The sequence below is a fragment of the Pleurodeles waltl genome, chromosome 4_2 (genome assembly GCF_031143425.1).
Source record: "Pleurodeles waltl isolate 20211129_DDA chromosome 4_2, aPleWal1.hap1.20221129, whole genome shotgun sequence".
NCBI classification, from domain to species: Eukaryota; Metazoa; Chordata; class Amphibia; order Caudata; family Salamandridae; genus Pleurodeles; species Pleurodeles waltl.
The window spans coordinates 695,313,700-695,340,858 of NC_090443.1; the positions used below are offsets into that span (position 1 = coordinate 695,313,700).

The 27,159-nt window shown below is 47.9% G+C and overlaps 1 protein-coding gene across 1 annotated transcript in view; it reads left to right on the top strand.

Moving 5' to 3' along the window:
* LOC138293210 (calcium-activated chloride channel regulator 1-like) overlaps positions 1-13,967 on the top strand; it is a 261,870-nt gene extending 247,903 nt beyond the window's left edge. The window contains exons 13-14 of the mRNA XM_069232298.1: positions 7,308-7,541; positions 10,312-13,967. Coding sequence (XP_069088399.1) covers positions 7,308-7,541; positions 10,312-10,781 — 704 coding nt within the window. The 3' untranslated portion in view covers positions 10,782-13,967. The remainder of the gene's footprint in view (positions 1-7,307; positions 7,542-10,311) is intronic.
* The last annotated feature ends 13,192 nt before the right edge of the window (positions 13,968-27,159 follow it).

Sequence of the window (27,159 nt, forward strand, 5' to 3'; positions counted from 1 at the left end):
TGGGAATGGTGGACTCCTTTTTCTCAGTTTTGAGCACCACTAAGCGTGTGCCACCCTGGAATTTTTCTCCCTTACGGTCATTCAAGCGGTGATCCAATCGTACCACCAGGTCAATGAACTCGGAACACTCCGTAGGAGGTTCCACAATTTGGGCTAGAACATCCTTGAGATCGTCCCAAAGGCCACCATAGAAGAGGGAGGTCCTCTTCTCCTCGGGCCACTCAGTCTCTGCCATCAACTGATTGAAAGAGGTGATATAGGACAGTAGACCCTTGTCTCCCTGGCGCAAATTCAGCAACTCATTGTCGCTGGCTTGCACGAAGAGGTGTTTGGCGAACAGTTTCCGCGAGGCTTCCTTGAACTGGTTGAAATCATATAGTATGGGGTGATTGGGCTCCACCAGTGGAATAGACCAATTAGCTGCATTAACTCCCAAATAAGAGATAAGAAGAGCTACCTTTGCAGCAACGTTGGGGAATGCAGCTGCCCGACACAAAAACTGTAGCTGGCACTGGTTAAGAAAAATGTTGAACTTGGCACTATCTCCAAAAAAGCTTTCTGGAGGAGCTAATGGCACAAGGGTTGGTGTTGTGACCATTACCTGCATGGGTTGTGTGGTGAAAGTCGTTGGGCCTGAATCGGGTTTAGGAACATGATCAGATGGGTCAAACCAAGGGAGCTGTAGTACTGGAGATCTTGGTTTTAGTTTGACTCCTTCCCAAGGGGTGTCTTGTGGCTTATACCAATATAGTTCAGTGTGCAAATCCAGGTTCTCTTGCTTTAAGGAAAGAACTTCCTTCTGTAATTTCGCTAGGGCCCAAGTTAAATCTAATAAAGATGGAGCATCCTGATCAGCTGGTAAAGCCTGTGCTAAACCTTTGAAAGTACCCATTGAGTAATCCATTGCCCAGGCAGCCCTGTATGTTGCTGTTTGGCTTTATGTCGAGACGGGGCCACTCACCTGAAAAGCAGGATGTCTGCAGGGGTGATGGTATGCCCCCGACCTCCTGGAACACCTCTCGGCACTTCCTGGTGGACACAGAAACCCCGGCAGGTGTCCCAAAAGGAAAGGGTAGTGGAAGAGAAAGAGAGAAAACACTGCCACGTCTTACTGGTCCTGCCAGGCACCCTGTATCTTTTGGGAGGCAGGTCGTTGTTGACAGAGTGATAGTAGAGTTAGTGCACTCAACTTCCTTGAAACTGAATCTCTAATTCTGATATGGGCATGGGACTGGTAGAAGAACACCAGGATGCTCCAGCACTTTTCTTGGATAAGAATAACTGTTGGCACAATTACTAACACTGCATTACCAAAAACCCAAACTGAGCACCATAACAATAAGTACTGCGACACTAGGGCTGGCTTCACAGAGATTCACTGTTGCACACTACAATTAGAACTGTAGTTGTACTTATCATGTACAAGAAAGACAAACAAGGGCATTAATTATATCATGTATAACTTTCCTGCATGCATAGGGTTAAACTAAAAGGAACAAAAACAATCCAAGAAATACAAATGTCCACTCTCGGTTTAAACAGTTAGGATGACACAGTTTGGTTTGTTCACACTGTGTGTGTGAAAAACCCTTCAAAAGCAAATTCCTCAAACACAGGCATGAATGGCACAATGTAAATCCAAGAGTTATGCTATGAGAGAAAAAAAGTCACGTAAATGCTCTTTTAAAATTGCAAAGTCACTTTTTGTAGTACTTGAGCTCAAGCAGATTTCCTGAAGCACATTTAGGCAAGTAACTACAATAATAATATAGAATGTTCAGAAATGCATTTGTCTCTTCACGATAAGCACTCTGCCAAAATACGAGGTCTGAAATACACAAGCTGTTCTAGGAAAGCACGGTGCTCAAAGAACAAACTCCCTGGAGAATAGTAGTCACTTAGCTGCAGTCTTTTCTGGAGTGCTGGAGAAATGCCTGGTATCAGCTGGTACAGGAATGAAGAAAAGAATTGCCTCAAAAGTCCTGAATATGGGATGACAGCAGGGGCTGGACTGCCAAATCAGATGCTTCTCTCTGCTATTTATAGCCAATCAGGACAGCAGTTGAGTTTCCACATGTGGATGAGTCACCACACCCAATTAGAAGCACATGTCTTCACCACACCCAATTAGAAGCACATGTCTACACCTGCTCACATTAGCAAACAACCATTGGTAAAACAAACATTGATAAGACCAATTGTGTAACACAGCACATTATGTTTACTTAGAAACATGAAGGTTTAACCAAAAACAGAGATATGATTTAACCCTAATCCCTGGGGATGTTGACAGATAACGCAGGAGGTGCTTTGCGGATTCCTGAGAGTTAACACTCTTCCTTTTAACCTGTAGAATAAAAATATTTGTGCAAAGCGTGCTGTATTGCACCCAGCAGAAATAACAGTGCAATAAAGTATATGCATCTTTTCTTTTGAGTATCCAAGTTATGTTTTAAAATTAGTCTTCAGCTTTGGTTTTCATTCAGTGCTTATTTTGAGCACTGCACTGGCACTTTATTGTCAACACCGGAAGCCTGCCACATGGTGGTGATGTTTGTATAATTTTGTGCGAAGCATAACAGCAGTCATTTAATGATTAAATATACATACAAACACTAATCCCTGACAACCAAAGCCATAAGAATAGCTTGGGAAGCATGTATTACTCATTTTTAATGTATAGTTAAAGTGTGAATTGTCACATCTGTATGAGTGTGATGGTTAGTTGTGATGGGACTGTCATTGGCAATGCTAGTAGGAAAAATGGTGGGTGCAAGCTGCAGTGGCCTCCTGACAAGGGTCATGGCTCTTATTTTTATATGTAAAATGTGCCTCATTAGTAATCACTTACAAGGCATCAGACCATAAAAAGAAGTGTATGAGACTGTGTTTATAATCTGAGAGTAGAGCATATGTCCAGTACTGTTGCCTGTAGATTGTTGCTGATACTCAACTCTAGTTTGGTAGAGCTGTAACATGTCATGAACCAAGAAAGTCTTGTGACCAACTGTATGTTGAAGTTCGTGTTCTTTTCATTGAACTAGATGGAATGTCCACTTTATGATTTCTTGGAGAATGTGTGTAGGGTTTCTTGTTGCAGTACCCCACACTTCTTTGCATGGATTTTAAATGCAACTTTGACTGAAGTGCGAGGGGTTCCTACTTACCAGGTCCCCAGTGTTCCTCCCTATAACAAGACGCCTGGTCACTTGATTCTCACATGACCTGCCCCTCCAGCCCCCTATAAGTCCCTCGTAAATGGTACCCCTTGTATCTAGGGCATGGGTAATGAAGAGGGTCCCTCAGAGCTGCAGCACAACTTGTGCCACTCTGGGGGGCCCAGCATTAACCTTATGCAGACTGCTATTGCAGGCTGCGTGACAAGGTGCTCCCAAAATTGAAAACACAACATGGCACACAGCCTGTGTACCATGTCACCTAACACTGCATGCAGTATATGTAAGTTACACCTCAAGCAGGCCTTACAGCCCTAAGCAGAGTGCATTATATTACATGTGAGCGCATATATGTATGAGCAAATATGCCCCTACTATGTCTTTGTTGATTCCTAGACATAGTAAGTGTACACTGAAGCTATTTTAACTGCATGTGCTGGTCGCTGGTCACTACGAGTTCCCCAGCTACATGATGGCTTCACTGAACCCTGGGATGTTTGCTATCAAATATCTCAGACTAATAAACCCTCACTGATTTCCGTGATGATTTATTGGGAAATGCACACAGAGGGCATCTTAGAGGTGCCCCCTGAAAACCTACCAGCTACTAGTGTGTTGACTCACTGGTCCTGACCATTTCAGCCACCACAGATGCTTTTCTGCACCTGCACCATGATAGCTAATGCTCTTGAGACAAAGAAACAAAAGCCTGCACTGGTCAGAGGGTTTACCTCCCCTACCAGGCAGGAGTTCGACTCCATCATGGGCTGACTTCTTCCAGACTCTCCCTCAAAGCCTGTAGCCTCAAATTGAGTACTCCCACTGACTGAGACCTGCTTAAAAGGCTTTGCCACCTTTGTAATGTGACCCAGGTCTCTCCAGATGGTGGAGACAACCAACACCCCATTCCTGGCCCAACGTTTGGTAGCAGCACATGTGGAAATATTTGTTAAATTAGGAGGAGTGCCCACTTCATGCCAGCCCTACCCCTAAGGTGGACTAGCTAAAGTTGACACTACCTTTTAAATCCCTCCATCTTGTTTGGAAGGAATTAGGCCACTAGGGTTAGGGTTCTGCCCACTTTCCAGCAGAAGTGGTCATAAGAAGGGTGTAGTCATCCTGAAGGTGATCAGCCTATTGGTTACTGCCTGGCATTCCCTGTAACTCCCCTCCCTAAATTGAATACTTAGGTAGCACCCTGAACCCTAAAACTCAAATTTCTGATGACCTCAGAAGAACTGATTGCTACAGAGTTGCATCAGCAAAGAAGAATGCAGACACCAACTGACTTGACGCCAGCTCTACCGGTCTCCCTCCAGCCCTCTACAATCCTGCACCAAAAGACGACCCATCCTGCAGCCCAGTTACCTCCAAAGCTTTGGGAGGACTGCCTGCCTTTGACAAATATCAAGATCCCCTAGGAACAGTTGACCTGTTCAAGAAGAAACTAACTTTAAAAGAAGGAACTCTGCCCTGAAGAACCGCAGAACTTTCTCCGAACCAACCTCTGCACCCGATTCCCAAAGCCCAAGTCCATGTGGCCCACTCGTCCTGCGAAGATTCCCCCGCGATTCTAAGTCCCAGTCCACCATGGGCTGACCTCTGCCAGACCCTGCCTCAAAGCCCGCCGCCTCAAATAGAAGACTCTCCCTGACTGAGACCTGCCTGCTAAGCTGTTTCTGATGCCAAGGGGTACCCCTGTACCTGTGCCTCCTGGGTCTTGGGGAGCTGAACAGTTGTTGTCCCTAGCATCAGAACACACCTGGGCAGCAAGCTGATCTGATGCCTTCCATTTTTGGGTTTTCTTTGTTCAGCCTCTTGGCCTGAGCCTGCAACCTTTTTCTAAAACTGATCTCCCCCATTGACTTGCATTGTGACGCTGTGTTGACACTTTGCAGCTGGCCACCCTTGTTCCTCTGAGGGTGTAAAATTGGTGCTGCCTTGTGGCCACACCATGCTTACCTGAAACCCAAGAGATTAACCCCTGACACCACAGTACTCAGCTGTGAGCAGCACATCTTCGGTTACCGCCAGCCTCCAATGGTTAACATTGGGCCCCCAACACTCTGTTGGCACTCCACATCTGGCTGCACCATGCCACTGAAGGTGTAAGTTTGGTGCTGCCTTGTGGCCCCCACTTGTGCTTGCCAGAACCCCAGGAGATCGACTTGTGACAGTTCTTTATTCACACGTGAGCAGCGCATATTCGTTCACCCTCCATTCTCCACACTATCACAAAGTCCTATCTACTTTTGCCTCTGCAATACCAATTGGAGATCAACTGGAGTCTCTGCACAGTGTACTTCATTTTAGTGCACTATAATGACCCATAGAGTCAGAAGCAAAGTATGCCATAAGCACCCATCTGTTTGTGTTGTATCTTCTGTGGTAATACAATCCATTTGACTTAGTCCTAGAGTGCTAACCTTTGCAAGAACCCCCTTGCTGGCTGTTGTTTCATCCTCCACTAGCAGTGTTACATAGGTTGGAATACCTAATACCTCTCTAGTTGATTTAAGTTTATCTCTTTCGGCACATTTTCTACATTTGCATAGTTCACACCGCACATCTTTGCCGATAGACAGATTCTGTGGTCACTTGGGTGTTGATGCTTGTGCCTTTATGGTGTTTTCAAATTTGTTATGCCAATGCGCCATGCTTTAAGGAGCTTATTCAATCCAATAGAAGTATTTACAAATGTTTTTCATTGTGTTAGTATCTTTAAGCCAGACCTATTGGGTTTGCCAATACTTGTGTTTTCCACTTTTATTTTGTCTCAACCAGTGACTCCCTGATCTCTCTTTTCACTTCATCCCTTTAACTTTTTTCTTGAAGACAGCCAGTAAACCACTTCCTCCTGTAAATGCCCACATACTCTATCTGCTATGTTGCATTAAACCTGTTGCACCTTATTTTGTTTTAGTTATTTGTATACTCGTTATTGGCCCAATTGCGCCTCCATCGTCATGGCCCATTACTTTTGGGTGAATACAGGCATTTAGATTATGACAGCCGTTTTTCCCTTCAAAATACTACTTTTTTCTTTTCATAGGGCTTTAGAGCAAATTTTACAAGTAACTACAAATTCTAGCGGGAATGACAGATTATTTCTTAACTGGTCCCTTGCTGGAACTGAGGTCTGTAACCATTCCAAGTCAATGTAATGGGTGAGTGGAAGAATAAAGATAATGTGATGGTCTCTGCGGGGCCAATGGACTTGCTTTGATTGCATCATTAATGTGGAGACTATGGGGCTGATTATGGTTTCAGCAGATTGAAAAGCCTGTCCGCCAAAGTCCCAACAGGAAGGTCGCTGCAAGTGTGGCAGCCTCCCTGGCGGGGCCATTATGAGTTTCCCGCTGGGTCAGAAGGCGAAATCTCATTTTCCGCCCGCTGGCCCATTGGGAAACAGTCTACAGCATTGTCTCCGGCGGTAATGCTGTAGTGTTTAGGGTGCACCAGAACCCCTCACAATGTTAACTGTCCGCTTTGCAGAGCAGTCTGTCTGCAAAGCAGACAGTGAACATTGCAACCAGGGGCCCCCCTTAATTGCCCATGGCAAGTGCATGGGCAGTGCAGGAGCCTCCTGGGGCCCTCTGCATCCCTTCCCTGCCAGCCTTTTCATGGCGGTGTTACCGCCATGAAATTGCTGGCAGAGAAGGGGTCATAATCCCCAGGGCGGTACTGCGTGCAGCCCTGCCTTGGCGGATTAGGACCGCCACCACTGCCAGGCCGACGTTAAATCATAATTTGCCAGTGCTGGCAGTCCGACCGTGGTGCTACCACCTCGGTCGTAATATGGCACTCAGACTTCTGCATTGACGGTGGTCCGACCTCCACTGCAACCCTGGAGGTCCTTAGACTGCCAGGGTCATGAGGCCCAATGTGATGGAGGCCCACCTCTCAGCAAGCACACGTGCTATAGAGAGCCCCCACCATTATACGTTTTGTAAACCTGCTGTTATTAAGTTTAATGTCATTGTGCATGTGAGCCCATATTCAAAAAAGAGGCTTGTCAGATATGTTTGCGTTTTTGGCCAGTGGATAGCTTTTCCAAAATATGATTGTGCTACACTAAGGATAAACACAGTATTGATGGCTCAGTGTGAAGAAAGAATCATTGTTTTCCAGGTGTCGTCAAAATGAATCCACCAAGGCCTACAGTTCCTGACGAGGACATTCAGGCGAATCTGGAAAGCTTCAGCAGAACCACGTCCGGAGGCTCATTTATAGTGTCTGGGGTTCCTCCTGCCATAACAGATGTATTTCCTCCATCCAAAATTACTGACCTGGAGGCGCGAATAGTTGAAGACAAAATTGATTTGTCATGGACGGCCCCAGGAGGTGATCTAGACCAAGGACAAGGTATGGTTACTGTTTTGTTTCATTGTAACAATGTTGATATACTTAGAAAATAAAGCAACGCATGGTCAAGTCCGTTCTAAAACGTTTAGGGACAGAAATGATTTCTGCACTAGCGTAGGTCAGGAACGTTTGCGTTTTGCAAAAATGCTCTAACTTGCAAAACAAATCTATGCTAATTTGAGCAAACAATGTGCTACATGTGTGGAAATTGCCTTGCACACATCGGTGGACAGCAGAAAACTATGAGCACAGCAGGTGCTAATCTCAGTTTATGACAAAGGGATGTGATAAAATTTGCGTGCAGAGAACCTCTGATATCTTTATGGCAGCCATTATCTAGAAAAGAGTTGCTAAAGGGGAAGGCTGAAGCAGACAGAGAACAGAGGTGTTCCCTGCTTGTATTGCAGACTGTTTGCACATTGTTTGAAATGCATAAGTGGTGGAGTACACAAACGCGTTCCCACTTCTAACGTAAGGCTGGGAATATATTTGGCTTTATTTACATGTAAGAGCTCTCTAAGAGCTGTACAAGTGAATGAAGAGGCGGTATCTTGCTGACATCATCTCTAATATGCATTAAGGTCCAGCCTATAAATGTGAGTGAAAGGGAGTACTCCCGCCCCGGCTGTTCTCTGTATAGGGCGTGTGATTGTAGATCAAGACCTCTCAGGTTAGGGATTGTACCTGCACAGTTATGAGATCCATTATGCCTCTTGCATAGATAGGTCTGTGAATCTGCCTCACACATCTAGTGAGAAAATATACACCAATTGTCACAATTGTGGGTGCAAAAACACACGTGCATTTAAAATCTGCACTAGGTATTTTCGATACCTAATGTACGTATCTCTGTTAAACAATTGTCCGAAGTGAACTCATTTGATTACCATACTTCTTACATTTTGCATTGGCAGTTAAAAGCTGATGCTAATTGTGTGGTCCAAACGGTAGTGAGTATAATTTGTGCTCACTTCTAACTGGCACTAGTGAACAGATGGTGGTTAAAACTATTTGTATCTATTTTACCACTTACACTACCTCATGGCTCTAAATGACCCAGAATGTAGAAGCATCTTTAAATCATAGAAATGAGCACTGGATAAATGGAGCAAAAAAATCCTTCTCCTGTCAGCCTTCTCAAGCCGGACCTGCAAATGAATAGGAGCCTGGATTAGGAAGTGTTGTACAGATAGTGACAGGCTTACCTGTGATTCTGAGTTGGTTCACTCTGGGGCATATTTACTAACTTTTCATGCAACGCATTGTATGTTAGGGAGAGAGCAGAAAAGCACCACATCAACCATTGATATTGTGCACTTCTGCACATTTGCTGTACTGTTGCACTTGAGGCACCCTAGCACAAACACAGGCATCTTTGCACCCTGGAATATTCCTCTTTCTATATGTGCTAAAGAAAGTAGAATATATGGAAAAAGAAAGTAAAAAAGAGAAATGTAGATATTACTTCTTGGTACGCTTCTGTCAGGTAGGACCACTTTGATGCAAACACAGGTTTACTGCCATTGGTAAATCTGGGTTTGTGTCAAAATACCTGGCTTGATGCATGGGAAGGTCCATCCTTCACCCATGTAACGCCTACCAGGCACTGCATTGGTTCTTTTCACAAAGCCTCGTGAAGTTGGCGAAAATCGGCCCTTGCATAGCTTTGTTAATCTTGACTTGCATTTTGCGTTGTGGCTGCACCACAAAAGTAGCCCACCCATGACCCGAAATGATAGTACATTCTACCCTTTAACTTGACCTGTATAAAGGCTCTGTGGTGGAGCAGAAAAGTGTCTGACATCGGTTATTCTTTGCTCTGTTCCCGTAGTGTATTTATGACTGCTTTCAATGATCAGTTGCATTATTTCACAATATACCTAGAGATAATAGTGTCACCACACGCCTGTAGCTTGGATGTCAGAACGGGAAGTGCTGTCATGTAATCTTTGACAGGGACTGATAACAAGTATAACAACGACCTCTTAAACAACAGATATAATACACATCACTTTAAAGGGCCAGTAGTCAGATTGGCTTAATCTCAGTGACACCACAAATGCATTAACAAATGCTTGCAGTAAAACGAAATTAAAACTGAGAGAGACAAGACCAGCATTTGTGTATTTGTTCCTTCAAAGTTGCTGTGGCCACTGCTGAGTGGGAATTTAACCACTTTCTAGGTTTTACTTTCTAAAGACCAGTAGTGAAATTTATTAAATCACAGGCCATATTAAAGCAGTCCACTGCGATTATAAGGAAGAGGCATTGCTATGACTCCCAGTGCATAGTTAAGAAAGAAAGTGCCAGGGCACAAAGTGGCCCATTGCTGTCATGGTTAAATGACGGGTATCTGAAAACCAGGGATGCTTACTTTTATTTTCACCTCAAGGCTCTTTCTTCCACCATTCCTCTTCCTCCCTCTGCATCTCACTCTTGCAGACTGTTTTACATCCATGCCTTCTCACTTTGTCACTGTTTTGCTACTTTTCTCTCCCTCCTTCTTTATCCCTTTTCCAACTTTCTACTTACTGCTCTGGGAAAAGTATTAAAATACAAAATAGGTGCTTAACTTCAAAAATAAATGCTGGTGCTCATTTTCTGCAACCACCAGCACACCTTAAGCTTTGACTTTCCCTAACTAATGCCAGTTTAAAAGTTGAACATTGTATTTGTTATGAGAACATTTTGAGAACACGTTGATGGCTTATTTAAGTACAGGAAGATACATCTAAATATTCTTTTACAAAACCTTTCTTTCTGATTTTAGCTGCTTTGTATGATGTCAGAATGAGTGTCAATTCCCGGGAACTAAGAGACAACTTTGAGAAGGCGACCGCTGTGGATGTCTCTACTCTGATACCTCAGCGTGCTGGATCTGCAGAAGCATTCTCTTTCATTCCGGAGAACCTAGCCTTGGTTAATGGAACCATCATCTACTTCGCTGTGCGCGCCATTGACGGAAGTGCGCTCAAGGCAGATATATCGAATACAGCACAGGCAGCTCTGTTTATTCCTCCAGCTCTACCGCCATCCACAGCTCCATCCACGACCACTCTCCGTCCTACTACAACTACCACCACCTCATCACCAACTAATCCCAGCCATCCCCCCTTTGATGTTGTATTGGTGGTAATAATAGTGTGTGCTGCTGTAGTGATAATTACCCTTATAATAAGTATAACCCTGTGTGTCTTAAGCTGCAACAGAAGAAATAGGAAACGTGAAACCGGCATGTAAAGTGGAAGAAAAAAAATGAGGAACAGTTCAAAAAAATTGAAGTAACTCCACTTACGAGTGAACACATTTTCACCTTTCTCTCAGGAAAAGAAAAGGTTAAAATAATTTGGAAACTTCCTGGTCTTACTTTCATAACCGTGCGAGTCTGAGCTCTCCTTACCTGTACAGTGGTATTCGCAAGAACAGTGTCAACTGGTGTCACGAACGGATCCTAGAGGATTGGCTTGGTGCCTCAATAACCCAGTTCTAAAGTAAATTAAATAAAAAAAGTACTGTGTCCGAGATACAGTTAGTTCCCATTTTTGGTTTGTGTTCCTTACCTTATTAGCAGATATTTTCCTCCAGAGATAAAGTCTGGTCATGGCTTTCAAAGAAAGAAGAACAGAAATTGAAATTAAGGGCCATATTTATACTTTTTGACGCAAAACTGCGCTAACGCAGTTTTGCGTCAAAAAAATTAGCGCCGGCTAACGCCATTCTGAAGCGCCATGCGGGCGCTGTATTTATTCAATGACGTTAGCCGGCGTTAGCCGCCGGCGCTGCCTGGTGTGCGTAAAAAAAAATGACGTACACCAGGCAGCGCCGGCGTAGGGGAATATGGAGCTTGGGCGCCAAAAAATGGGGCAAGTCAGGCTGAGGCAAATTTTTCACCTCAACCCGATTTGCGCCATTTTTTCCGACTCCCAACCCCCATTGAAATGACTCCTGTCTTAGCAAAGACAGGAGTCATGCCCCCTTGCCCAATGACCATGCCCAGGGGACTTCTGTCCCCTGGCCATGGTCATTGGGCATAGTGGCATGTAGGGGGGCACAAATCAGGCCCCCCTATGCCACACAAAAATAAAAAATAAAATACTTACCTGAACTTACCTTAATGTCCCTGGGATGGGTCCCTCCAGCCTTGGGTGTTCTCCTGGGGTGGGCAAGGGTGGCAGGGGGTCTCCCTGGGGGCATGGGAGGGCACCTCTAGGCTCCTTCCGAGCCCACAGGTCCCTTAACGCCTGCCCTGACCAGGCTCTAAAAAACAGCGCAAAAGCGTCTGGATGTCATTTTTTTTGACCCGCCCACTCCCGGGCGTGAATTTTGCCCGGGAGTGTAAATACGGCACACATGCCTCGGAGTCAATTTTTTAGACGGGAACGCCTACCTTGCATATCATTAACGCAAAGTAGGTGTCCACGCTAAAAAATTACGCAAACTCCATGGACTTTGCCGCTAGACGCGTCTAACGCCAAAGTATAAATATGGAGTTAGTTTTGCGTCGGAATTGCGTCAAAAAAATACAACGCAATTCTGGCGCAAACAGAGTATAAATATGCCCCTAAGTGCTTGGTGATAAAGTTTTGTCTCCAAATAAGTTATAACGTCAAATCTAGTGTTACAATGCGTGCATTTCCCAAACCTTCATGCATGCAGAATGACTCAAGTTCATTCCGTGATTTTTGAACTATATAGAGCTGTCATCAGTCAGTTGTTTCCTAGAACAAAGCAGCTAGGCAACATTTGGCAGAAGCTTTAAGAAAAGGAGTGCACACCTGAGGCAATGCTCTTATTGTTGTCCCATGATTAACTTGTCTGAGAGACAAGGCCTAAGCTTCCATATGTCAAAATTCTTCATAGTTGGAGCTGAGACTGTACACAATTGGCTTACTCAATCCTTCACGCTGTTTGAGATGTGATCAGGATGTGTGTGATCTTCTACACATGGAATGGAATTGCCATTGTTTATGTTCTCACTGGTGGGATATATGAGACAGATTCATCCTTACCAGCATACTCCAAATATCACCTTCTGTCCAGTTAGCCATGCTGCATGACATTTCTAATGTTAATGGTTTTTCCACCCACACTCACAATGTGATTGCAGCATTTCTAGAGCCGGCCATGAAATGCATACCATGCCACTTGAGACAATGTTCTACTCCCACTTCTGAGGGATGGCTGACAAAGTTAATGAGGCTAGCCTTGCACGAGCTTATCATCCAAAGGATCCACAATCAGATGTCATCTATTGATATAGTGTGGGGTCCAATTTGGGGTGATTTAGACCATGTTTAATAATAACGAGCTGATCTGATGCCTTCAGTTATAGGCCACCTCAACTGTTTTAATATTTAATTCCATTATGTGTCCTACCATGATTCATAATATGTTGCCACTGGCTTCTGTTGGGAAGACAGACGTTTTCCTCCCTAAACCTGACCACTATGGCCTAACTCACATTCAAAATGTATAATCGAGGTCGCTGTTTTATTCTATATCTGCTGACAGATAGGCATATATGAGTGGATTTCCTAACTTTTATTGGTAATGTACAGGGACCCTCTAACTACACTCCCCTTGCCCACACTCCAATTATTATTGCTTTGTGTCTACATTCCTTATGTACAGTCTTTACAGTGTGTCGTTTATTGATTGACGATCTTCATGTATAGAGGTTCATGGATTGCGGTTTGTACTCTACCCAGGCACCAACCATGATAGGTTTTCCCTGTCACTATATTGTACACTTCTCTACTCTACCCTTCCTCGTTTTCCCGTTGGACTTTAAACGTGCTTTATCAGCTTAAACATTACCTATTTGACTGAAGATTTAGTCATGCTGCCTTCTCAGAAGTGTTGGTAGGAGATGTCAATAGTTGTTTTATTGTGTACGAAGTCCGGTGTCATTGTGGTACGCCACATCAATAGAACATCAAATAAGGTGAAATCTATGGCAATAGAGGATGAGCAAGTCGAAAACATAGATAGCATAAACAACCTTAACCACACTATTTCCATGCAGTGGCCGTGCAATACGACATCAAATTACACAGCGCTTCTGAGATTCTCAAATTCTCAGGCCTGGCTCTGTCAATCATAATAATAGGATGACTTATATTATTCAGTTGGGCAGCCAAATGATGACGTGAATATGGATGCCATTATAATATGATACCCAATCATTGCTTTTTTCTGCATCACGATTGAAGTGTTTGTAATGCCTAGTAATGAATTAGATGTAAGAGAGGGTTAAACACATGCTTTGAATTTGAACTCCCATAAGTCAAAGATTCTCTAAAATCACCAAAGATAATAGAGTTTAGATTAGATTCTGTTCATTCCGTAATATTTTGGGTCTATCTGAGTCAATTGTCAGAAAGTCTAATACTGCTCAGAAAGATATATATAAGAAATAAAACTTGATTTAGATCAAATGGAATGTTTCTGTTGTGTTACTTTGTGATATGTCATATTTTGATATGATGTCTTTTGTTAAGTTATGGTAATGTAATATATAGTAAGAGCATCATTCTCCTCAATGAAAGCTACCCTGAATGTAAGGGTAAAAATAAATAACACGACAGAGCAAACATAGTTCCTGATAACTAAAGATAAGGCTTTCTCAAACCACGAAACTGCTGGACCGCTGAAAAATTCCTACTCCCCAGCTCTGGGCTCAACTACCACCAGCGCTCAGGTGAGACACCCTCACTGATCTCACCCAATGAGGTCGACTGGATCTCTGGACTTGGCGAAGAGTGTAGTAGTCACAATCATGCAATCACATTACAATGACATTATATCATGAACAATTGTAAACACCATAACAATTTAAACACTAACTCAAACTCCAAACCAAATACATTTTCAAACCTTTATTACAATCTCTAAATCAATGTCACATAAATGGTGTGCTAAACTAAGGCCCTCATTACGACCCTGGCGGTCGGAGGTAAAGCGGCGGTAAGACTGCAAACAGGCAGGTGAAAAAAAAAATGGAATTATGACCCATCCGCCACTTCACCATTCCGACCGCCATGGCGGTGAAGCCCGCTGGGCTGGAGATTGCGGTCTCCATCCCAGCGGTCATCACTAGACCGCCAACGGTATCAGGACCCTGCATACCGCCATGGATCTCAGGTGGTTGGGAACCGCCATGAGATCCATGGCAGTAGGCACTATCAGTGCCAGGAAATTCCTTCCCTGGCACTGATAGGGGTATCCCCTAGCCCCCGCTACCCCCCATGAATCCTCCCCAACAACCCCCACCGACCTGCCACCCCCCAAAGGTGGCACAACCCCCCTTCCCACCCCGACCCCGAACATGCACATATACACACCCCTACACGCACACACCCCCAAAATGCACATATACACACCCCTACACGCACACATACACCCCGACAACACATACCTGTACACATACGAACAGACATGCATATCGTCCAACCCGCACACATTTCCCATACACACAGCACCCCCCGCACACATACACTCACTCACTCACCCCCTCTACACTCTCACATGCACACCCCCATGCACGCACACAGCACACAAACCTCCCCACCCCCTTCCCTAACGGACGATCAGCTTACCTTGTCCGTTGATCCTCCGGGAGGGGACGGGATCCATGGGGACAGCTCTGCCACCAGAAAACCGTCACCAGGACACCGCCACACCGACTCATGGGACGTGATTCAGTGGGCGGTGTTCTGTTGACGTGGCGGTTGGGCAACCTCCACTTTCCTGCTGTCTGCCAGTATGGCCAGTGCGGCTTTCCGTACGAAAAAGGACGGTGGCCTGCCAGCGGTCATAATACGGGGCGTGGAAGACCGCCACCACTGGCGGTCTTCAGCACGGTGGTACCTCAGCGGTCTTGCGAAAAGACTGCTGAGGTCGTAATGACCCCCTAAGTTATAAACATACATGAAAACCATAGGCTAACCAAAACGTCTGAAACGATTTAGGGGGTCATTACAACCCTGGCGGACGGTGTTAAAGCTGCGGAAATACCGCAAACTGGCCGGCGGACAAAAAAAGGGAATTACGACCCTGGCGGTAACCGCCAACAAAGACAGCCACTTTAACACTTCGCCCGCCACGGCGGTACAGACGAACAGCGTGGCGGTCACCGCCAACAGACAGGCGGAAGACAATGTGCCACCCACAGTATCATGACCTACCAATCCGCCACCTTTTCTGGGGCGGATTCACCGTGGATAAAAACATGGCGGAAACAGCTTTTGCTATGGGAAAACGCTCACCTGAACACACTCCACGAGGAACGATGACTCCATGGAGCCGGAACTCCAAATCCTACCTGCCCTTGTCTTTCTGCTCCTCTACGAACAACAGCGACGTAGGCGCAGAACATACCGGTGAGTACTGCATCTACGAAACAGGGGAGGGGGAGGCAAAAGTTAGGGGGACACCCACTAAACACCCCCACCCTCGCATATCACAACATACACACCAATGCAGTCAAAATATCACATGAACAACCCACAATTCCCCTGGAAGAATGCAAAGACAAAGCGAATTGCGGGCAAACATTGTAATGTGCCAATATACATGTCATACAAAAATATACTGATTTATATCTCGAAATCTGTCATAATTATATATACAATACAAGAAGTAGTGCAGATATGTACACAACAATGTCCGTGCACCAACAGTCCAAAAATGCATGGGCGAGGCCCACAATAGATACCTGACCAAAATCCGAGAGAACACTGCCGGGGCATCAGATAGAAACACTACAGGCACCTCAGGGGGAAGGGAAGGGGGGGCACCTCAGCCACATGAATGCAAAGCCAGATCCACGACGGGGCTCCATGCCCATTGATGTATCCTGGGGAGTGCAAAGCCACAGTCTCACAAGTCTTTACAGTGGGTGGTTTGCCCACTGTACCATCCTGGGGAGTGCAAAGCCACAGTCTCACAAGTCTTTACAGTGGGTGGTTTGTCCACTGTACCATCCTGGGGAGTGCAAAGCCACATTATCGCAAGTAGATGCAGTTCTCAACTGGTATTGGGTGGGACTGGTGCCCAGACTGGATGAGTCTCCCCGTGAAAGTTCCTGTCCTGTCACTGTCCCAGCTGCACATGGGATAAGGATGCCTGATGTGGCGGCCTATTCATACCCACACGGTGTTTGCCCTGTTCAGCGGTCTTCACCATGGCGGTCTTGGCCTTGTTCAGCGGTGCTTAGCCATGGCAGTCTTTGCCCTGTTCAGCGATCTTCACCATGGCAGTCTTGGCCTTGTTTCTGCGGTGCTTTGACATGGCGGTCTATGGACTGTTCAGCGGTGCTTAGCCATGGCAGTCTTTGCCCTGTTCAGCGGTCTTCACCATGGCAGTCTTGGCCTTGTTCAGCGGTGCTTTGACATGGCGGTCTATGGACTGTTCAGCGGTGCTTAGCCATGGCAGTCTTTGCCCTGTTCAGCGGTCTTCACCATGGCAGTCTTGGCCTTGTTCAGCGGTGCTTTGCCATAGCGGTCTATGGACTGTTCAGCGGTGCTCTGACATGGCGGTCTTTGCCCTGTTCAGCGGTCTTCACCATGGCAGTCTTGGCCTTGTTCAGCGGTGCTTTGACATGGCGGTCTATGGACTGTTCAGCAGTGCTTAGCCATGGCAGTCTTTGCCCTGTTCAGCGGTCTTCACCATGGCAGTCTTGGCCTTGTTCAGCTGTGCTTTGACATGGCGGTCTATGGACTGTTCAGCGGTGCTTAGCCATGGCAGTCTTTGCCCTGTTCAGCGGTCTTCACCATGGCAGTCTTGGCCTTGTTCAGCGGTGCTTTGCCATGGCGGTCTATGGACTGTTCAGCAGTGCTTTGCCATGGCGGTCTATGGACTGTTCAGCGGTGCTCTGACATGGCGGTTCGGATACTGACATTGGTGTGTGGCATGACGAACTCCACACTGGACATTGGTGTGTGGCATGACGAACTCCACACTGGACATTGGTGTGTGGCATGACGAACTCCACACTGGACATTGGTGTGTGGCATGAAGAACTCCACACTGGACATTGGTGTGTGGCATGACGAACTCCACACTGGACAGTAGTGTGTGGCATGACGAACTCCACACTGGACAGTGGTGTGTGGCTTGACGTTCCATCATTGCCCAGCGGGCTGTGGGATCCTGGTCCCTCCTGGGCACTGTCTCCGGCGGTGGTCTCCTGACCAGTAACGATACTTGGGCCCTCCTGGGCAATGACTCTGGCGGTGGTCTCCTGACCAGTGACGATACTTGGGCCCTCCTGGGCACTGACTCTGGCGGTGGTCTCCTGACCAGTAACGATACTTGGGCCCTCCTGGGCACTGACTCTGGCGGTGGTCTCCTGACAAGTAACGATACTTGAGCCCTCCTGGGCACTGACTCTGGCGGTGGTCTCCTGACCAGTAACGATACTTGGGCCCTCCTGGGCACTGACTCTGGCGGTGACTCTGGCGGTGGTCTCCTGACCAGTAACGATACTTGGGCCCTCCTGGGCAATGACTCTGGCGGTGGTCTCCTGACCAGTGACGATACTTGGGCCCTCCTGGGCACTGACTCTGGCGGTGGTCTCCTGACCAGTGACGATACTTGGGCCCTCCTGGGCAATGACTCTGGCCTCCTGACCAGTGACGATACTTGGGCCCTCCTGGGCAATGACTCTGGCGGTGGTCTCCTGACCAGTAACGATACTTGGGCCCTCCTGGGCAATGACTCTGGCGGTGGTCTCCTGACCAGTAACAATACTTGGGCCCTCCTGGGCACTGACTCCGGCGGTGGTCTCCTGACCAGTAACGATGGTGCTGGCGGTTGTGTCTGGACCGCCAGAAATGATGGCGCACTTCTCCGCCGTGACACTCACAACAGGCTGGGCAGACTTACTCGGGACCTTCCCCACCTTCTTTGGAGTTACAGCCGACTCACCAATCGCCTTCGATCCCATTTCAGTTGTTGTCCCACCAGGAGTCTTGACACGGTCCCGTCGTCCACTCTCCAATTTCAGAGCCCTTTACAGGGGTTGGGCTGCCAGTGCCTTGGCTCCGGGTCCTACTGCCTGCCCTGGTGGACGGTGCACTCAAAAAACCTGGAACAGGCACCACTGGCACTGGAGGCTTTTTGGCTGAGGTGCTACGACGGGACTGATGAACTGGGGGGGGGGGCAAACAGGTCAATTTGACAGAGGGACAGTTTCTGACAGACACTGGGATGGGTAGCTGGAGGGGGTCTGGGAGTGGAGGTAGAGGAGGTGGTTGTAGGAGGTGTCACTTTAGGTGTTTTGGGTGCAGGTGCAGGTACTGGAGGCTGTCGTGAGGTGGATGGATGTTGGGTGAGTGATTGCCGGCATTTGGGTACTTTGGGAGGGGGTGTCACAGCCACACTGGGAGAGGACACAGGGGACGTGTAAATGGCACTGGAGGTGGTGAGTGCAGGTGAGCGGCTTGTGGTGCTGGGTGTCCTGGTGCGAGTCCTAGTGCCTGTAGATGTGGTGCATGCAGGTGTGTGTGTAGACGACACTGGGAGGGAGGAGGGAGAATAGGAGGAGGGGGACACAGTGGAGACAGTGGATGTTGCTGTGTCTGTATGGGTGTGATGCTTGTGTGAGTGCCTGTGGTGTGTGTGGTGCCTATGTTTGCTTGAGCTACTTTTGGGTGTTGACTTGTGTGTCTGCTGGTCTGTAGGTGTGCTTGGGATGGGCTGGGGTACAGGGGATTGGGTCTGGGTGGAGGAAGTTGGAGGGGGGAGGCTGGACACAGGTACAATGGCTGCCATCAGTGCTGAGGCCAGAGATTGCAGGGTTCGCTGAAGGACAGCCTGACCAGAATGAATGCCTTCCAGGAATGCATTACCGTGTTTCAACTCTCGTTCTACACCCTGGATGGCATTCACAATGGTAGACTGCCCAACAGTGAGTGACCTGAGGAGGTCAATGGCCTTCTCACTGAGGGCAGCAGGGGTGACTGGGGCAGGGGCTGAGGTGCCTGGGGCGAAGGTGATGCCCACCCTCCTGGGTGAGCGGGCACGGGACACACGCTGAGGGGCTGCTGGGAGGGCGGTGCTGGTAGGGGAGGTGGCGGTTGTACCTGTAGAAGTGGGGCGCACAGATGGTGCCGCCACCACAGGGGAGCTCACATCGGCGGACGAGTCCGTGTCGCTGGTTGGTGATCCTGTGGCCGACGTGAAGCTCCCCTCGCCCTCCGTCCCACTGGTGCATTCAGAGTCTGTGGTGTGGCCCTCCATGGCCATGTGGGATGCAGCTCCCTCGTGCTCCGGTGCCACTGTACCTCCGCCTGATGATGCTGATGTACAAAAGGACAGGGAGAGCAGGAAAAGCGGGTGAGACAGAAGAAAGAGAGTTTTAGTGCATGGCATACCGCTACCGTTGGCGGACAAGACAGACGCAGCAGCCCCATGCATTACGCCATGCTCCTGCCCTCTGCACATGCAATTTCTGGGATAGGGCCTACATGGCAATGGTAGAAATCTGCGCAAATGGATGCCAAAGGGGCAACTATACATCAACTTGCCTCTGTTCTGAGCTGGGGTAGAGTCCCACATGGCCTACATTACGGAGGGGCCTTGCCTACCTAACTCGCCCTGGCCTAGGGACACCCACAGCCCACCTCCCCCACCCAGACACCTCCACTGCACGCAAAGTCCACAGAATGAGGTTGTACTCACCCCCTTGTGTCTGCTGTGATGTCCTTAAGTGCCCATCCAACTCCGGGTAGGCCACCGCCAGGATCCGGAACATCAGGGGGGTCATGGTGCGACGGGCACCCCTCCCACATTGGGAGGCCATCCCCAGCTGAGCCTCCGCCGTCTTCTTGCTGCAGCGGCAAATGTCCTCCCATCTCTTACGGCAGTGGGTGCCTCGTCTCTGGTGGGCCCCCAGGGTCCGGACTTCCTTGGCGATGGCACGCCAAATGTCCCTCTTCTGGTGGGCGGTGACCTACATGACATGCACAAGGAAAGAGGAACAGTCATTACCTACTGCACCGTCAATGTGAGTGGCCCCCTCCCAACTCTGTCCATGTGGCCCATTCATCCCCATGCATAACTGTTCTATGTACTCTGCCCCCTTCCCTCTTTCACCCAGCCCTCTCCACCCAGGCCTAGCCCATACAACGTGCTCCCTCAGTACTAACCTGTTGGTCTGGAGGACCGTAGAGTAGCGTGTACTGGGGGAGGACCCCATCCACAAGTTTCTCCAACTCCTGTGCAGTGAAGGCAGGGGCCCTTTCCCCAGACGCAGCAGCCATCGTCGCTTCCAGACCGAGGTCACAGCAGCACTAGCAGTGTAGGTCCTCTCCTGTCGAAGGTCAGGTATCTAGTGATTCAACAGATAGAAAATGGTGGTGACGTCCGCGGCGGTGATGTCCGCGGCGGGGCGCATCATCACCGCCAGCGCACCTGTTCATTGGCTCCTGGGACCCATAGGGTCCAATGTTAACCAATGCAGCATTGCGCCGCGCTCTACGACCGCCTACCGCGACGGTGTCAAACGCCAGCGCAGTTACCCCACAATTCCATTGTCCCAGTTTAGAGGTCAGGCAGCCGCCATTTCAGGGGCCCACATGGCTTCATTTACTACTGCGTCACACATACCGAGGCCTACACTCAAAACATTTACCGGATGGGTTAATTGTCTGTTGTAGTCTTGTGTGTTACTGTGGGTACATACCTGGAGGAATGCTGACAGTTTCTTCGCTGTTGTCCTTCTTAGGCACCGTCAGTTGGGACATATTGGAAGATGGCGGAATCCGCCGGTGTACCGACCGCTGGTGGACCTGTTGACAATGGAAGAGAGACATTTGATCGTGACCTACCGGTTCGACCGTGCCACAATCCAGGAACTATGTACCCAGTTGGAGCTAGACCTGATGTCACCAATCCGCCATCCGACTGGAATCCCTCCTGACGTGCAGGTGCTGTCAGTGCTCCATTTCCTTGCAAGGGGCTCTTTTCAGACAACAGTGGCCATGGCATCAGGGATGTCCCAGCCTAGGTTTTCCAACGTGTTGTCCAGAGTGTTGTCTGCCCTGCTGAGACACGTAAGGAGATACATCATTTTCCCTGAGGTGGAGGATTTGCCTACAGTGAAAGGTGACTTCTATGCCCTTGGACATATCCCCAACGTCATAGGTGCCATTGATGGGACACATGTAGCTCTGGTCCCCCCGCAGGAGTGAACAGGTGTACAGGAACAGGAAGAGTTATCATTCTATGAATGTCCAGATGGTCTGTTTGGCAGACCAGTACATCTCGCAGGTAAATGCTATGTTCCCTGGCTCAGTGCATAACGCCTACATCCTGCGGAATAGCAGCATCCCTGATATGATGGGAAACTCCAGAGGCACCGTGTACGGCTATTGGGGCACTCTGGTTACCTCAACCTGTACTGGCTATTGACCCCAGTGAGGAATCCCAGGACCAGGGCAGAGGAACGGTACAATGAGGGCCATCGGCGGACTAGGAGGGTGATCGAATGCACCTTCGGCCTCCTGAAGGCCAGGTTCAGGTGCCTCCATATGACAGGTGGATCCCTATACTACTCACCGAAGAAGGTGTGCGACATCATCATCGCCTGCTCCATGCTCCATAATTTGGCATTGCGACGCCAGGTGCCTTTTCTGTAGGAGGATGATCCAGATGACGGTGTTGTAGCAGTGGTGGAGCCTGTGGACAGTGATGAGGATGAAGCTGATGAAGAAGAAAACGACAACAGGGAGTCAGTCATACAGCAATATTTTCAGTGAGACACAGGTGAGTACATTTTCAGGTTTAACATAATATTAACTTTCACACGTCTACCTCTATCCTGTACCTACATTTCACTCACTATTTGTTAACTGAGTTGTCCCCTTCCATTTCAGTTTCACTAATGTGGTAACCTACGTGTCAACAGCTTGCACCCATGAAAGGCTTGTGATGTGTGACATTGGTATGTTGGCCTTCCAATGGGTAACCATTTTTGACACTGTAATTGACAATACAAAGTTCAAAATCATTGACTGACTCAAGTTTTATTAGTGTTTCAAGGGTGTTTATTTAAGTGCATAACAATGAAGGGGGGTTGTGAAATGGGGATGGGTTATGGTGGAAGAATGTCCATGGCAGAGTCCAGTCTATTAGTCTCACAGGTACATTGCACATCTTGCCATTGGAAGTGGAGCTGGGGCAGTTCCGATTTGGACAGGGTAACAAAGTGGTACAGTGGGGGGACAATCAGGGTGGTCTTATTTCCTGGCGGGGGTCTTGCCATCTTGCTCTGTCCTGTTCCAGGATCTCAGGGACCGCTTTCGTGGTGGTTGTCCGTCTGCAGGGGGTGGGGTGCTGGTGTGTTGGTCGTGTGGCGGGGCGTCCTGTCCACTAGCGCCGGCATAGGTGGTGGGCATTTCATCGTCCTGGCTAGTGTCAGGGGCCCCTTGGAGTGCCACGGTGTCCTTCAAGGTATTTTGAATGTCCGTCAGCACCCCTACAATGGTGCCCAGGGCGGAGCCGATGGTCCTGAGCTCCTCCCTGAACCCCAAATACTGCTCCTCCTGCAGACGCAGGGTCTCCTGCAACTTGCCCATTACTGTTGCCATTGTCTCCTGGGAGTGGTGGTATGCTCCCATGATGGAGGAGAGGGCCTCGTGGAGAGTAGGTTCCCTTGGCCTGTCCTCCCTCTGTCACACAGCAGCCCTCCCAGTTGCCCTGTGTTCCTGTGCCTCCGTCCCCTGGACTGTGTGCCCACTACCACTGCCCCCAGGTCCCTGTTGTTGTTGGGGTGTTGGGTTAGCCTGGGTGCCCTGTAGTGGTGGACACACCGCTGATTGACCTGTCCTGGGTAGGGAGGTTTGGGCCCGCTGCGTGGGTGCTGTGCTGGTGTTCCCAGAGGGTGGAAGGTCGGTGTTGGGCTGTGGCTGGGCAAGGAGAACCGACTGTCCTGAGGCCCACGATGGTCCGGGCTGGTCATCAAGATCCAGTAGGGCAGGGCTGCTGTCGTCACTGTGGGCCTCTTCTGGGGGTGGAGTGGTGTTGTCTGGACCCTCTGGTGTGGTGACGTTCCTTCAGGTTCCTGCGGGGGTATGAGTACATGATTATTGCATGTGTGTGTTTCATGGTGTGCAATGGTTGGGTGTGCGTGTACACCAGTGCAGGCATTCCTTTGTGGGGGCTTGTGTGCTGATGGTTGGGGGTTGTTGTGGGTCTGTGCAGTGGGCACGCTTTAGTGATGGGTATCCATGCTTAGTTATGTCATGCAGGTCTTGGGGTTGGGATGGGTGGTTGGTGTCATGGGTAGATTAGTGAGGATTTGGGGTGATAGGGGAGGGTGTGAGGGTGGGGGTGTGTGATAGGATGCAGGTAGGGTGGGGGATATGATAGTTAAGATTTGACTTACCAGTGTCCGTTCCTCCAACGACTCCTGCGAGGCCCTCAGGATGCAAGATGGACAAGACTTGCTCCTCCCATGTTGTTAGTTGTGGGGGAAGAGGTGGGGGTCCGCCGCCAGTCCGCTGTACCGCGATGTGGTGCCTGGATACCGTGGAACGCACCTTCCCCCGTAGGTCGTTCCACCTCTTCCTGATGTCCTCCCTATTTCTTGGGTGCTGTCCCACAACGTTGACCCTGTTGACTATTCTTTGCCATAGCTCCATCTTCCTGGCTATGGATGTGTGCTGTACCTGTGATCCGAATAGCTGTGGCTCTACCCGGATGATTTCCTCCACCATGACCCTGAGCTCCTCCTCGGAGAAGCGGGGGTGTCTTTGGCGTGACATGGGGTGGTGTGTGTGAGGTGTTAGGTGGTGTATGTGTTGATAGGTGTGGTGAGTGTAGTGGTATGTGGTGTTTTGTGCGTGGGTGTTGTGTGGGTGATGGTGTAGTGTGCCTCTGTGTGATGGGGTTCTCTATTCTGTGCTGTCTCCCTCTGGCCTTCTCTCGGAAATTCTGGTCGTTGGGGTTTGTGTGTGATGTGGGTGTGTGTTTTATATTGTGTTTGGTGTGTGGGAGTGGTGTTTGTATGTGTATCAGGTGTGTGTATTTTGAATTGTCCAATGTGGCGGTGTTTTGGAGATGTGTGTGTATTTTGAGCGCGGCGGTGTGTACCGCCAATGGAATACCGCGGTTGAAAGACCGCCGCGTGGATTCGTGGGTCGTAATGGCATGGGTGTGTTTCTGTTGGCATGGAGGTGGAGGATTTGTTTCCGGATGTTTATCGCTGACCTTTGCTGTGGCGGTATTGTGTGGGTGTCTGAATTTCGGCGGATTCCGTGATGTGTGTCATAATAGCTGTGGCGGAATTCCGCGGCCGCGGCGGTGTGTTGGCGGTCTTCTGCATGGCGGTAAGCGCCTTATACCACCAATGTTGTAATGACCCCCTTAATCTACTAAACATCAATACTGTTAGACATTCCAAAGAATAATATAGATTAGCATCAATACAATATGTGCATGATTATGAACATTCAAAGCAGATAATGGTAACATCAGTAAATTATCGAAATACAATTTTTAACAATCAATTTCAGAGCTGGACCATCCTCATCACTAACCAAAATGTGAACTTGAATGTGTGGGAATGGGTCACCATATGCGGTTAAAAACAAAATTTTGAAAGACAAAAATAATTTGGAAAAATCATCTAACTAAGGCAATTAACTTTAAAAATCTGCTAGTGTAAGTGACTAAGTTAAAAAGAGAAACAAGAAACCACATTTATTTATATCTCTCCTCATGGGACAGCTGACAGCGATCTTAAAGACAAGGCGTCACCATCTTCCGGCATCAGTTGACATTTGCATCAGGATGGTGCAGAACATGAGCTGCACATATGACAGATCAGCAGTTCAGAATTAGTTGGACTTATTAGTGCTGAACCATTTCACAGAATAGGGCAGTCAAGTCTATGATGAGGAAACTCATAATGAAACTCAGAGAATGGGACAGCAAACTTAAGCAGCTTTGAGGTAAGTGTCAACACCAGGACAGGGCGCGCTGTACGGGCATCTAGAATACAAAAACCAAACACTCTCAAGATGATGTAATTTATGCATTGTGATGATATGTTATTGTTTAGCCTTTTGCATTGCAGAATTCAATCCAAAAGATTCATTTTTAAGGTGCTTATAAATACTGTACATTTGCAATGTATTGCTGCAGGATTTCAGAGTGAGTCAGGGTGTGGTCCCTTTCCAGGGCCTTCTAGAAGCTTTCCCTGCAGCATGCCTGGGTATGGTTGTGGGCTGGGCCAAAACTCTATAAAAGGGAGTCAGCCCAGCTCCATGTGCTCACTATCCAGAGGTCCCAGTGCAGAGCAGCAGCAACTTCCTGAACTCCTGTTCCGGTGGCCTACCCTGACCTTCCAGGCCTCTGTGCTTCGTTCTTCAGTGGTGATTCCTTGAGTGCTTTTCATGTTATTCATTGTGCGCTACCATTTCTAGGCAGTTTCATGGTGGCATTCGAATCACAACACGCGCGATTCCTTCCTTGTGTGTGATTCTTGATATTCATTGTACGCTACCATTTCCGAGGCATTTTAATGGTGGCATTTGAATCGGCAAGACGTGAGATTCTTTCCTTGAGTGCTTTTCATGTTATTCATTGTGCGCTACCATTTCTTGGCATTTTCATGGTAGCCTTCGAATCGGAAACACGCGCAACTTTCCCTGTGTGTGATTCTTGATATTCATTGTACTCTACTATTTCCGAGGCATTTTCATGGTGGCATTCGAATCGGCAAGATGTGCGATTCTTTCTTTGTGGTTAATTCACGATATTCATTGCGCGCTACCATTTCTTGGCAGTGTCACGGTGGTGTTCGAATCGGCAAGACGCGCGATTCTTTCCTTGTGTATAAATAATGTAAATTACTGTGCGCTACCATTCTAAGACAGTCCCTTGGTAGCATTTTCGAGTTGATAAGTTGCATGATTTATTCCTTGAATCTTCATTGTGTGATTTCATGGTGCACACTCCTTTATGGTGTTTAGTACACATATACAAATCTCCTATGTGCACAATTTACTTTCCAATGTGTTTTTGAGAAGAACACAACAAGACCAGAGTTCTAGATGTAATGCTGCATGTTCCTGATATGTATTCTTAAATGGAGATTCATATGATTGTTTAGAAATTGCTCAGTGTTTTCATGATTCTCATGCTAAAGAAAGTACTTGAATCTGAAAGTTCTATTTAACTTTTCTTGTTTCCTCCTCAGGTCATCTAAAGCTTAGTCAGTTTTAGAACTATTCTAGGGTTGTTTATGTTTTCAGAAATGCCAAAGCTTAGAGTTGTAGCATGGTACTGATTTCATGAGATGTAATTTTGATGATTGTGTTTTAACCTTTGGCTTCCTGCAGGTCTCCTTCCCAGCTGTTCCCTTCCTAATCCCCTTTTCCCCACTTGGACTCTCTTAGACTCTGTGATAAAACTAATCAGAGTATTGGAGCTGTCTTGTGGTGGAAGTGTTGGGAACGTGCACAGACCCCGAGGATCTGGTGACTCTGACAGTAAGAATAAACTGAATATGACAAAATTCTAAAAAGAGCTGGTGATGGACTAACTTCAGTTTCAAAGATTTTCCCTTATTAAAATTCACACAATTAAATCATTGGTTCTTCAGGTGGGC